Source organism: Saccostrea cucullata, unplaced genomic scaffold (genome assembly GCF_032062105.1).
Source record: "Saccostrea cucullata isolate Sc308-1 unplaced genomic scaffold, CSIRO_AGI_Scuc_v1 ctg10222, whole genome shotgun sequence".
NCBI lineage: Eukaryota > Metazoa > Mollusca > Bivalvia > Ostreida > Ostreidae > Saccostrea > Saccostrea cuccullata.
The window spans coordinates 10,238-23,143 of record NW_026924026.1 but is presented as its reverse complement, the minus strand read 5'-3'; the positions used below and the strand labels follow the sequence as shown (position 1 = coordinate 23,143).

At 33.1% G+C, this 12,906-nt stretch overlaps 1 protein-coding gene across 1 annotated transcript; it reads right to left on the bottom strand.

Moving 5' to 3' along the window:
• Nucleotides 1-4,638: 4,638 nt before the first annotated feature.
• Nucleotides 4,639-7,522, bottom strand: LOC134265511 (mannose-binding protein A-like). The gene is made up of 3 exons (XM_062747730.1): nucleotides 7,463-7,522; nucleotides 5,356-5,452; nucleotides 4,639-4,967 (listed from the first exon to the last, which is right to left on the bottom strand). Exons 2-3 carry the CDS (start codon nucleotides 5,414-5,416, stop codon nucleotides 4,729-4,731), a joined length of 300 nt encoding a protein of 99 aa, XP_062603714.1. The 5' UTR covers nucleotides 5,417-5,452; nucleotides 7,463-7,522; the 3' UTR covers nucleotides 4,639-4,728.
• Nucleotides 7,523-12,906: the final 5,384 nt, after the last annotated feature.

The window sequence follows — 12,906 nt, the reverse complement described above, 5'->3', positions numbered from 1 at the left end:
AGGTAAAAAATATGTAGGTTATTGGTAATTGAAGCTAGATGTTTTGGTTGTACCAGACCTGTGCGTAAACAAACAAGCACCATAGTCATGATCGGTTGTATATCGACTGTCGATACGAAGTCGTAAATATTCACCTTAGGTATCTGACACGGACACAGCAAACAAGAAATCTGTTCTGCAAAAATTTTACTTCTTCTGTCATACCGATAAACATCTGTAGGGTCATGGTCTTTAATGTCTATATTGAAAACAACAGCAGGCACACATCGATACCGGTGTACCCACGTAGTGCTGCAGTGGACACTGGACAAGGAGTAGTTTCACCAAAATTATGTTCATGGTCGGTTTCAATCTCACTTTTATTTTGATTCTCATGAAGATGCTTCAATTTCGATAACTGCAAAGATTTAATATGTTTGTCAAATTTGTCTTATAAATCGAGGACATTTCTCGATTGCTTCGTCGACCATCTTGTAACAATAATGTGTAAATGGAGACTTTTATTTGACGGCGTTGCGGAATCCGGAAAAACAGCACGTGCAAATATGCAAATTCTTTCTATCACGTGATTGCTATCGGTCTCTACCTTAAATCATTTTAATCAAGAATAATAGGACCGACGACATCCAAAAATATGAGTTCAATGCTTAAATAAAATCTTGATGTCTAAAACAATAGTATTTCCCTGACGTGCACACGTAGTACTACTTACTTTAAAATATACTATATATGTGCCAATACTCGTATTGTGAAAATGGTTATGTCAATTGAAAATAAACAAATGCAACAACCAAGATGTTTTTAAATTAAATATGTGTAATTTCTCCACATTAAAAAAACTTCTTTATCTTAGATATGACAATTTTATTATTATTTTAGTGTTTATGAAGTAAATTTCTGACATAGGATTGATTGACGACATGTTCTTGTACTTCTCTTTCGAAGATTTTCACTGCTTTAAAGTCTTCATTATATATCAATTGGTTTTTAGCCGGGCTTATTGCTCAAAGAGCAATTGCCGGCTTATGTCATCCTGTTCAAGGCAGGAAGTCAACCCCATAGTCGCCATTTTAAAGTTACGAGTAAAAATATAGTTATTACTCTCAACCGCTTTTGAGATAATACAAACGCTAAATAAAGCAACAAAAATAAAACGAAGTTTTATCATATAAAACATTAGTAGTAATGACTTTGAAAACTTCAGTCCTAAGTCAAAGAACATATTTCATTAGCGCAAGGATTTTTGATAATCAGTGTTATCGTAGTTCTCTACACATACGAGCTAAAGCAGGAGAGGGAACCAGACTGGCCTGTTTGTTTACATTCAGCTGCGGTACCAGATTAATTCAGATTCTGACAAAATTGGACCGTGGTATTAGCACTGTCAGTGTCTCATCATTTATATTGATAGTTTTAAAATAATTTTTTCATCAGAATAATATGTTGACGGTGCGACCGTTAGAGCGAGCGCAAACTCTTCTATTGTTTTAATTTAGATCGGGCTCGTCAAACCGCACGTGACATTTTGTGCGTCTAGACTCTGACGTCACATGACGTCTTACAATACCAAGAAAAAACTGAACAGTGCTGAAAGTTAATGAAAAAAGTTACGTTTACAATTTATCTTCAATATGTATCCATTTAATCAAGGCGAGTAAACTTTTTGTTGAACATTTGCCGGCGTTTTCGCGAGAACGCAACTTTGCTAAGTGATGCATTGTGGGTCAAAATTACTGCGGCAAAAAATTCTAAAGAATGAATGTGCAGTAGTCCGAATTTTCTCTTCGCCCAGGCGTTGTCGTTAGAGCTCGCAGTTACGAGCGTCGCTTCGCGACGCTCGCTGCGCTCGCTATAAACGTACGTGTATGATTCATGTGAGAAATTCATTCAACTCTGTAAATGAGCCCGGCTCTCTGAGTACTTTGATTTATCTTTTAATTTCTCTCTAAAGAACTTTTTACTCAGCTGGAAAAGCCATCATTTAATTGACATCAACTCGGCACTCATAGCCATTCAGCGGTAAGGGATATTTTCTGCGGTAACCCCTGCCGTGAAATGGGAACAAAGATCTAAAGGCCTCATTCGGAGGACTAAACTTTCTTTTAAAATTCCAAGGAAAGAATGTTATCTTTTTTCAAAAACAAGTGTCCTAGTTAACATTCAACTTTAAAAAGAATTCATGATTTTTTTTTATTTTCATGGTTATTAACTCCATTGAATGACAAAAGGAGTAAATAATACTTGATTGATAAACCTGCACCGATCTGTCTCCCTAAACATACGGTTATAAGGATACATGTAAATAAACAACGAGCTTTTTTTCAGAAATCAGCAATACTTATCATAGATTTATATTGAAATTGATAACCTGAATAATATTTACCAAGTGTTGTGGAAGAATTGTATAAGATTACATCCCATGTTCAAAATCAAAGTACTGAAAGTACTCATGGGAGTTGAACATGGTGTAAAATAAAATATTTGATCGGGAGGTTAAGTGAGTGAAGAGTATTATTATTTCAAATACAGACAACTGTTTAAGATTTTTTGTGTTGCAACAATCTTGAGAAAGACATTCAGAGACATTGAATAGCCAAAAAATGCATGGGCCATAATGCTTGCCTGGCTTCATTAGTTCTTTTTATACCCCCTGCTTGAAAAGCGGTAGGGTATATATTAATCGGGATGTCCGTCCATCTGTTTGTTACGCTATAGATATACCCATCTCTTATCCACAACTCCTCTTGCACCACTGAATGAAATTTTCATAGAATCTTTATTACATATTGCCGTTGTGCACCTTCTTTTACTTTAAATTTTCATCCTACAAATATTTTCGGTTTCCCATTGCAAAACATGGACACAGCCGTTATATTCATATTAGAGGCGGTTGATCATTTATATAATTCACTGCTCACAGTACCTCTAGTTCATCTTCAAATTTGTAATATTTTTAATTTTTTTTCCTTGGCACCTTTACCCATGTGTTATGAAAAGTTCAGTTTCACAGGAATAATATTAATGTTGATAAATGTGGATTTTCACACAGCATCCTTCTTTAGAGCTAACAGGTTTGTTATATAAAACTTCTCTGTGAATGTAAATGTATTTCAGTTACACGAAGTCAACATTATACATGTAGTACGTCTGAACTTATTTTTTTAATATTGTGAAGAAACAAGCAATACCAAGTTAAAAACAAATATTTAATTACCAACCTAAAAACAGTAGTATATGTGATAGTTTGTGTGCGTAAAAATTATCTGGTATGAAAATGAGGTTTTCCTTTTATTTAAAAAAAAATATATACTTCATTTTGTTGTTTTAATCGGAATACTACGAAAACATCAGTGTCTGTTTTTGCCATGGTTTTAACATTTATAACAGAGTACTAGATTTGCCGCTTTTTGGCAGGTGATACTGCTTATTTAGTAATAAATACGCATGTTTTTCTAAAGTTTTTATGCATTAATGAATTCATTAAAACCAAGAAACTGTTCATGAAAAGAACACATTCTGTGCACCGGTAAAAAGAAATTGCTGAAAATCCAAAATCCGGGACCGTCGGGAGTCGGGCGGACTAGATTTACCGCTTACCGTCAGTATGTAGAGTTGTCGTTCGTACCTCTTTCAATGTTTATGGAAAAAGAGTACCAAAGACCCAGATTTTTACATCATTTCCTGGTTGAACAAGATGAAGCAGAGTAATAAATGGGTAGGCTTTAACTGATTGGCTGAATTCAGGTATGTAAATATTTTCATTTTAAAGTAAAAATATTAATGTTTGAAATAAATGATGGAATGTGAGAATATTACAGAAAATATAGAAATACCAGGGATTGTAGGGGGGGGGTTGATATTTTTGGCAAGTGCGTAGTATGAAGGGTGTAAAGAGGCCCATATTTACCCTTTCCTCGAAGAGAAAGTGAAAAAAGCAGGGTAGAGGTTATAACGATGCCATAAAAGGACTTGCAGAGTATGAATGTTCCTGAGAAGTTGATAAATTTTTGGACTTAAAATAGTTTTACTCTGTGCTAAGTTTTAGGTAAGCTGGGCCGGTGTATTTTTTAAAAATATTTTTTATGTTATAAAGGAATGTATAGCAAAATAATTGACAGTCTGTGTCCATTTGGTGCCATTCTCTACCCAGAGTCATCGTTCCACTTATACGAAGCGAACGACAACTCTGGGTACAGATTGATTTGGTGCGTCTAGACTCTTACGTCAAATGATGTCGTATGTAAGTTACATTTCCGAAAAGAAGCCTGAACAGTGCTGAAAGTAAATGAAGAACGTTTCGTTTACTATTTATCTTCAATATTTATCCATTAAATCAGGGCATGTTTACTTTTAGTTGAACATTTGCCGCTATTCTCGCGAGAACCTAGCTTTAACAAGTGATGCATTATGGGTCCAAATTAATGCGTCAAAAACTTCTATCGAATGAATGTGCAGTAGTCCGAATTTTCTCTTCGCACAGGCGTTGCTTTAAGAGCTCGCAGTGATGAGCGTTGCGACGCTTGCTGCGCTGGGTATAAACATCACCGGATGTTAAAAATTTATAAATTACAAATAAGAAATACTATAAAAAACTTTAATTTTATACACACCCCTCCCTAAATAACCAATAATTTCTTCAAGGGAAACACAATATTTGTCGCGTTTGTTATATATACACAAATGTCTGTGTTACATGAATGTTCGAGGTTTTCCTGCTCTTGTACAGTATTACTCTTTCTCACAGATGAACTGGAATGTCTTCGTACAATACATGTCATTTCCGGTCCCGTCCCTCTGAAGAACGACGCATGCAGGGACACTACCACCGCTGTTAGGTTGGTTTGGCGCCCATTGAGGAAACACAACTCCCGTTTCGCTTTGTTTCCATAGAAATTCGTCCGGAGGCAATTCACTTCTTGCACCAACCCAAACTGAACAGCTGAAGAAGTGAGGACATATTGCTTCAACTACAATGCCAAAGCATATTAATCGTAGCATTTATAGTGGAGAGATAGGGTTTTGTTTTTAAACGTAGAATTTAATAAATGGAATATTTCAAAGTAAAACAAATATGCCAAAGGTTAATGTGATTTTACATTTATGTAAAGGAAAAGTTTTAAGTGTTAATGATCGAACTTAACATCATTTTCTCTCTCCAATTTAAAGGGGTGGAGATTTTTACGCATACAGACAAGGAATTACCGGTACACGTTTTTAAACACGATTATCTTTTGAATTGTTTTTTTATTCATTAGAATACATGTATAATATGTATGCTTATATGTATATTTGAAAAGAAAAGAACATACTGTATTTATCAAAATTCAATTTCATTTTAAGAAATGAACAACTCACCACCAGTTACAGGCAAAAGAAATGACTCTGTGATCCAAATACTTTCTAAGTCGGAATTCATTTCTATCAAGTACGAGCTTCTTTGTTCACATTGAGCCTTAAATATACAGTATAAGAAAAAAAACACATTATTTTGTTTAATTCTGTATGAAAAATATTTAAACTTCCATCTAAAATATATTCGGACGATGCTTATTTTTTTCTACACCCTTTATCATCAATGAAATTTGTATGCATATTTACTTTTCAAGGGATTGATCGCTGTCCATTATATTAACATTTTAATTTCATGGGATCGGTTGTTATTCGTAACATTCTCCTTTTTCATTAAAAAAAACCATTCACATTCCAAAAAAATGTTAACATATTTAAATAAAGCATAGGGTTGATTGTATGTTGTTTAACGTCCCTCTTGAGAATTTTTCACTAATATGGAGACGCCACCACTTGACGGTGAAAAGCTGCAAATTTAGTCCTATACTCTGCACTTAAAGCTAGTTAGCTAGGTTGCTTCAATAAACTATAGTTTTATGTACGACTTGACAATACCACTTTAATTAACCTGGTAAATTCGGGTCGCTTGGATATCAGTAAGTTTTACTTCGTAAATGTATTTGCGCATTCTTATATAACTGTGCGTATTTTAAGACAGTCTGTATGAATTAACATGTCTTCTCGGATGTTAAGTAATTGAAATAATTGGACGAACATCGCGGTTTCATTACCAAATTCCAACAAGTGTCTGGGAATTAGGGGTGCACGTTATTCCTGAAAGCCGTAAATACAATTCACAAGTTCAATTGACCTCTCGATGTACATTGTTAATTTTCATTACCAAAAAAATGCGTATTGCCTGGAACAGTGAGATATACTTAGGTAGGTAAATAACTATACCTGTAACATCAATCTCTACCCAGAGTTGTCGTTCGCTTCGCTACAACACCTCTTTCACGTCTAAATGCCAAGATTCTTGGCAAAACTTACTTTCACCTATTGCATAATAAATTATGAATGTAAAACTTCTATATTCTTCTTTAACATGTTAAATAAAAGTTTATTTATGAGAATTAGAATCAGACATCGCTTTTTCACCATGTCCTATAAGGGAATATTTCTCGGCAGGATATTAGGAACGTGGAAAATTTAGAATGCATTACTGATAAATATCAACATGATTTAGTTTTTATAGACAAACAACTTGCAGCATTAACACATATATAGAAATGTAAATGTGTTAATCTTCTTGTGGACAATTTTAAACAACATTTGAAAAATATTCACGTTCCTCCGCTTCCGTACTACTTTTAAGACTTTGACAGAGATATAACATGTCTAAGTGAAACGATAACTCTGGGTAGAGATTGCTATAGCATACGTGATGTGTTTCTGTCCAATTACGTATGCATGTTATGCCCCCTCCCCACTAAAATGCTATGCAATTTGATTATTAAAAATAGACGACCCCCACCCCGATAATTTTGTTGGAAAAATAAATAGTGCTGAAAAACATTTTTATTTTCCTCATCTTAAACTAAACTTTACTACCCCAAATTAGGTATCCATGTAATGCCCCCCAAACCAAGACGCTGAGCTCTTTGTTTTTTGTACGCAAAAAAAATGGATCAACAACAACACCCCGCCCCATAATACTTTTGTCAAAAGTAAGGGAGTTGATCCCAACGTTGCGGATTCGAATCCCACTGTGGGACATGGGGACTGGTCCTTCGAATAAGACCGTGTAAACCAAGGGTCTATGTCCCAATAGATGCTGGCACAAAAAGATCCCTCTGCTCAATGGCCGTCAGTGATTGTTATAGGGGAAAATGTGCAGCTCTCCACCGGCAAGCCTTCATATGAGCAAAAAATTCCTGAGAGGGACATTAAACAAAATACATTGTACTATCAATCTTTAACAAGTTTAGCATCCATCTAGAGAATTTATCCCCATTAGAAATTACCATTACCAGTCACAAGTTCCTGTCGCGAGGGTATGCTCCGCTTAGCAGTGCCCTTGTTGTTCATTATTTCCATATATTTCATTGAAAAATACAGAGACATATATTAATACATATGTTTTAACAAAAAAGTAAACAAAAGAAAACAATACCACTGCCTCATCCCAAGTTGCTTCTCTTTCCTCGAGATAGTAACAATGGCTGTTGAAAGGAACCCAGCCTTCATCACAAGCTGAAATGAATGTCTATGAACTTTTTTCTTATCTAAGAATGTACAACCATATATCTATGCATGAACGACAAAATCTTTTTATTAAATTCAAGATACAATATTGTAAGAAAAGAACCTGTCAGCATGTAGATTAGAAAATTACCGTCCTTCTTTATTTTTCTTAAGTTTTCACAAATAAGAAATATGTCGCTATTGTAAATATTCAGAAGTTTTTTTTTGCGAGCTTCTAGTGATTATTGCAGCCCGGATGACTGGGCTGCTCTATACATATAAGTTTAAGTGTTGGTGAATGGAGATTAAGGTGGGAATAGTTATTCAGAATTAAATGTTTTCTAAACAGAAAGATTGTGAATCAGAATGTTCTTTCTCTTTATAAATTACGAGATACATAATATATTTACTTCCATAAAGTGAATTTGTAAAAATATATATGTTTTTGATATTTAATATATAAAGTTGCTTCTCATTTACTATTAAAAAAACGACAGATCCCTTTTTTTTAGAACATCGAATTTTACTAATTGCATAAAAACGTACTTCTACAAAGTTCGTGTTTTATATACTTAAAGTGAAATACAGTTTGAAAATAGATGATGCATGAGTGATGAGTTTAGTTTCAATTTATATTTTATGCATCCATCATTTACTTGAGGAATTGATAAAGTTTAAAAAGGGCATCGTTTTTGTTCAATTTTAATCCGACTATAAGTTTTCAAAATCTTCTCGACTATCGTCTCCATCATTTAGACGTATGCCTTTTTCACACATATCGAAGCGGTTTGATGATCAAGGCTCATTTCCATTGTTTACTTTATTTATTTCCCGGGCGACAATTGATGGTTACATCAATGTTTTCTTGTTATAAACAGTAATCCATTTACTTAATGTACATGTATAATGCTGCTCAGTCATATTTATCCGATATCATTACAATATTGCAGACAAGTCATTCTCGTATTTATACATAATTTTTTTTAATGTGCAGTAGTACAGCTTTTCCTTTTTTTTTCCTTAAATAAGGTTTCTATTACGATGATTAAAAAAAATAATGTATTTCTTTTGAAATTTAAAAAATGATTATTGGCTTTTTCTAATCAACTTATTTCAATAATGGTACTATATTTCCTGTTTCAAAAACCCTATGGTTATATATATTTTTGGATATGTACCATTAAATATAAACTTAATTAAAATATTTTCGAACGATCTTTTCCCCGTTTTTTAATCAATGAAAGACATATTCTTAACTAATTACATAAAAAAAGATATTTTCAAAATTGCATGCATGTACATTCTGGGGCCCCTTTTTACAAAAGAACTTGCGACTAAAACCAAAATTCATTTCTGCCTATACATTGCCTATACATTGCAACTTCATTATTACTTCCAGGTTTAATGGGCTTTCGACGGAATGTATTAAGGTATTTCTCCAATACATGTAGCATTTTCTCAGCAAGAATCAATTTAGGAAGAATCGAATTTTTCAAAATTAATCATTTAAAGTTATTTAGCATTTTATGTGGATTTACAACTCGGAAATTCAAGGGATAACAAGCTAATTCAAAGAATCGGTGGCCCTTACCTAAGATGAAGCGGAGTATATGCGTGTATCTAGGGGATCGAAATGGGGTAAGACACTTAAAGAAGGACAGACGTGTCATAGGAAGTAAAATCTACAAGGCTTCTTTAGTTATTGAATATACATCGATGACTTTACGATATTGCCCTTTGACCTCAAAATAAATAGGCCATATGACTTTATGGTACAAATTTTCAATGCAAAAGCTTAAAAGGTTCACAAGATATTGCGCAGGAACGAAAGAATTCAAACAGAGAAATTATGAATTTATAATCTTGACCTTTGAGCCTCTATATTGCTATGGTCTCTCTTAAGCCAAAAGGGAGTTGCTGTGTAACATATCTTTATTCTCTTTCTTTATTTCTTTAATATCAAATTCTCAAAAGTTTCTCGAGATATCGCGGGGAAACGGATGTGATATAGATAGAAATCAATACAGACGGAGGAGAGACCGACCAAAATTAATAACCCCCACCTTTTGAAAGCGGGGGACGCAGAATAGTTGTGAGATTAAACATCTTACCTCGAACATTTGCCCAATATTCCCACCGCCCTTCTTCTGAGGTGTTGCTTGTTAAACTCAGAATTTTGTCACTCAGATGAAGTGTCAAAAGCTTACAGAATTTAAGATTTTCGCTGTACAAAAGACTCGCGCATTTAGGTAAATGTCTTAAGCACATGTAAAAACACATCGACTGATCGATTCCTTCTACAGTTGTGATACATAATTCTGTTTTGTTTGGTGTTTTATAGTCAAATGAAGAATTGCGCTTAAAAATTTGTTCCTTGTATAAAGGTCCAGTTGCACAAGCTTTCCCGACACAAAGAACGGTAACCGCAAAAAGAAGGACTTTATCTTTTCCGTGACTGCAAACCATTTCTAATTATCGAAAGGTATCCTAACCAGATTGCTCGAAAAACCAAATCTTTTTAAAGAGTGGCTTCTAAACCAAATGTTTGATCTAACATTTCCGAAGATATAGAATATTAATGAAACGGATTTGATTAAATCATCTTAATATTGTCCCTGCATTGAGGATACATAAAAGCAATTTTCAATAACATGACGTTTGTTTTCTTTGAAAAAATTGTTTAATTCGATTCCTCTATCGCATATCTATACAATAAGTTATTTATTTTCTTTTAATTATTGCTGAAGAATAAGAAAACACATAACGAGCCAATTAACTAATTACTCATGCATGAGTATTTACAAATGAAACTGAACATACATTAACAGCTGTCAATTATTCGGACTAAAAAATAAACCATGAAAAAAAGAAGTATCCTAATGACCATCTTCATATGTATTATGGAGAATTAATTAGAAGATCACTAAGGATTGAGACATAGCAAACAGCAATTTTATATGTATCATGGAGAACATAATTAGAAGATCACTTAGGACTGAGACATAGCAAACAGCAATTATTAAAACCCATCAAGACCGTATTTAGCCTGGGGAAAATATGTAAACATTAACTTTAACATTCAAATTAGTTGTTAATTTTCACCGATAGGATTGATTGAGTAGCATTCAAAATTCAAATTTTCTTTGGTAGTTTTTATTTCATTAAAAGCTTCAATGCTGCAAATTATTTTATAAACAACGTTTTACCGTTCTTGTAAAGTGTTTAAGGTTTTTTTCATAGGTCAACATGTCCAAAAAATTATTTTTACAATATCTCCAAAACTATGTGGTTTATAAAGTTAAAGCTTTTGCAATTTATGAATATATCATTGTTTAACATATAGAAAGTATCAATTGAAAACAAATATTTAAAAAATATATATTTATCGAGAAAAATATATCAAAAAATTGCATATTTTAAAAAATGCACCAATCCTTCTTAATTCTGTACCTTTGGTGACAACCACCATTGCAGAAACTTGAGCCGAGCTCCGAGCTCGTTGCAAAGCAACAAGTATTAAAGTCTTCCGTTGGAGCTGTAAACAGAAATATGAAGTTACGACATTGGGTAAAGATCATTGCACTTTCTTATGTGAACAACCTCCTTTCTCCGCATGAGCCTCCAGTGAATCTCAATTACAATGATATGCTTCAATTAAACCTTTTCTTTCTCTGCCAGCGACCTTGATTTGCCAGAAAGACCTGTGATCAAGGACATGACACAACCTCCAATCATAAGTAATCTTTGTTTCAAGTAAAAGACGCCAAAAATTTTCATTTACTCACTCGTAGCGTGGAAAAGAAATTATGTTTTTCGGTCATTCATAGCGTTGAAAAGAAAATATGTTTTTCTGTCAGTGACCTTGATCTTGAAGGAATAGCGTTGAGTTTGTGTCAATTTTTTTTTTCAATTTCTTCATTGCAAAATACATAAGTCTTATAGCATTTTGTATTAATAATACAATATATACAAAGAAAATAATCGGAAATGGATGGTCAGTCCTTGTAAATCCCTATGAAACATGCACATATATACATACAAACTCATATTAACAGTCTTTACAGTTCATATGGAGAAGGGCATGAGATTAATTCAAAGTACATGTAATGTATAGTAGTTATAGTCATATCAACAATATAAAAGTAACAAAGTAATGGCATACTATGACATGATTAAATCATTCCTAAGCGAGAGGGCTTTATAAAGAAACTTACCTAAATTACATAATTCTTTTACATTTTTTACACTTAGCAACAGTATTAATTTGTACATAGATGGCCTGGATAAATAATATTTTTTCAAAACCTTTGATCGCAATGTTGAATAAATTTGGCATACAAGTAAAAAATGATATTTTACAGAAGCTTTTGTCTCTTGTTATTTTTTTATGTCTACCCGTTTCAATAAAAAGATTATGCGAGGACAACCTCATTTTAGAAATACATTTTTTGTCCACCTTTGGTATCGATTTTTCTAAATAATATTGCAAGCAAAAATTGTCAATTAAATGCTTATAAATATAACATTTTGATTCTGTTTGCATTTTGCTTTATAAGGTTTGTATAAAGTGATCATTAAGTCTTTGACGAATGATCGGCAGACAAATATGACTATGTGTTGCTAATTGTTTTTGAGCGATGAGGAATTTACAGTTATAGAATCACAATGCCTAAATAAACAAATTGGTCCACTATTTCTATATTTTCACCATAATAAGTCCATTTTGCATTTGCGCGGACTTTCCCGCCATTTCTAAAAACAACAACTTTACTTTTTGATACATTTACATCTAGACCCCACTCGTACGTATATAACTCTAGTGTATTTACAGGCACGTAGTATCCGGGGGGGCAGGGGGGGGGCCTGCCCCCCCCCACTTTTTTCTCCAACATTACCTTTACTATAGAAAATGTCTATTGAAAAGATGGTTGCCCCCCCTACTTTTTACCAAAGTATATACATAGCAAGAAAACATAGGAAAAAATTGGAAGTGAAAGGAAGTTTGGCTTAAAAAAAGTTGGCCACGTTATAACGAATTAAATCTGTTATTACTGATTTGTTGAATTAGTTAATTAGTTATAACCAATTCAAGAATTTGTTTTAACAAATTTTTGAATTGGTAATAACGAATTCAATAAATCTGTAATATCAGATTTAATTCATTATAACGAATTCAATAAATCTGCAATAACAAATTAAATTCGTTTTAACGAATTCAATGAATCTATTAAAACAAATTAAATTCGTTATAAAGAATTCAATGAATCTGTTATAACAAATTAAATTCGTTATAACGAATTCAATAAATTTGTTATAACAAATTAAATTCGTTAAAAGGAATTCTAAAAATCGTTATAACGAATTCAATGATAT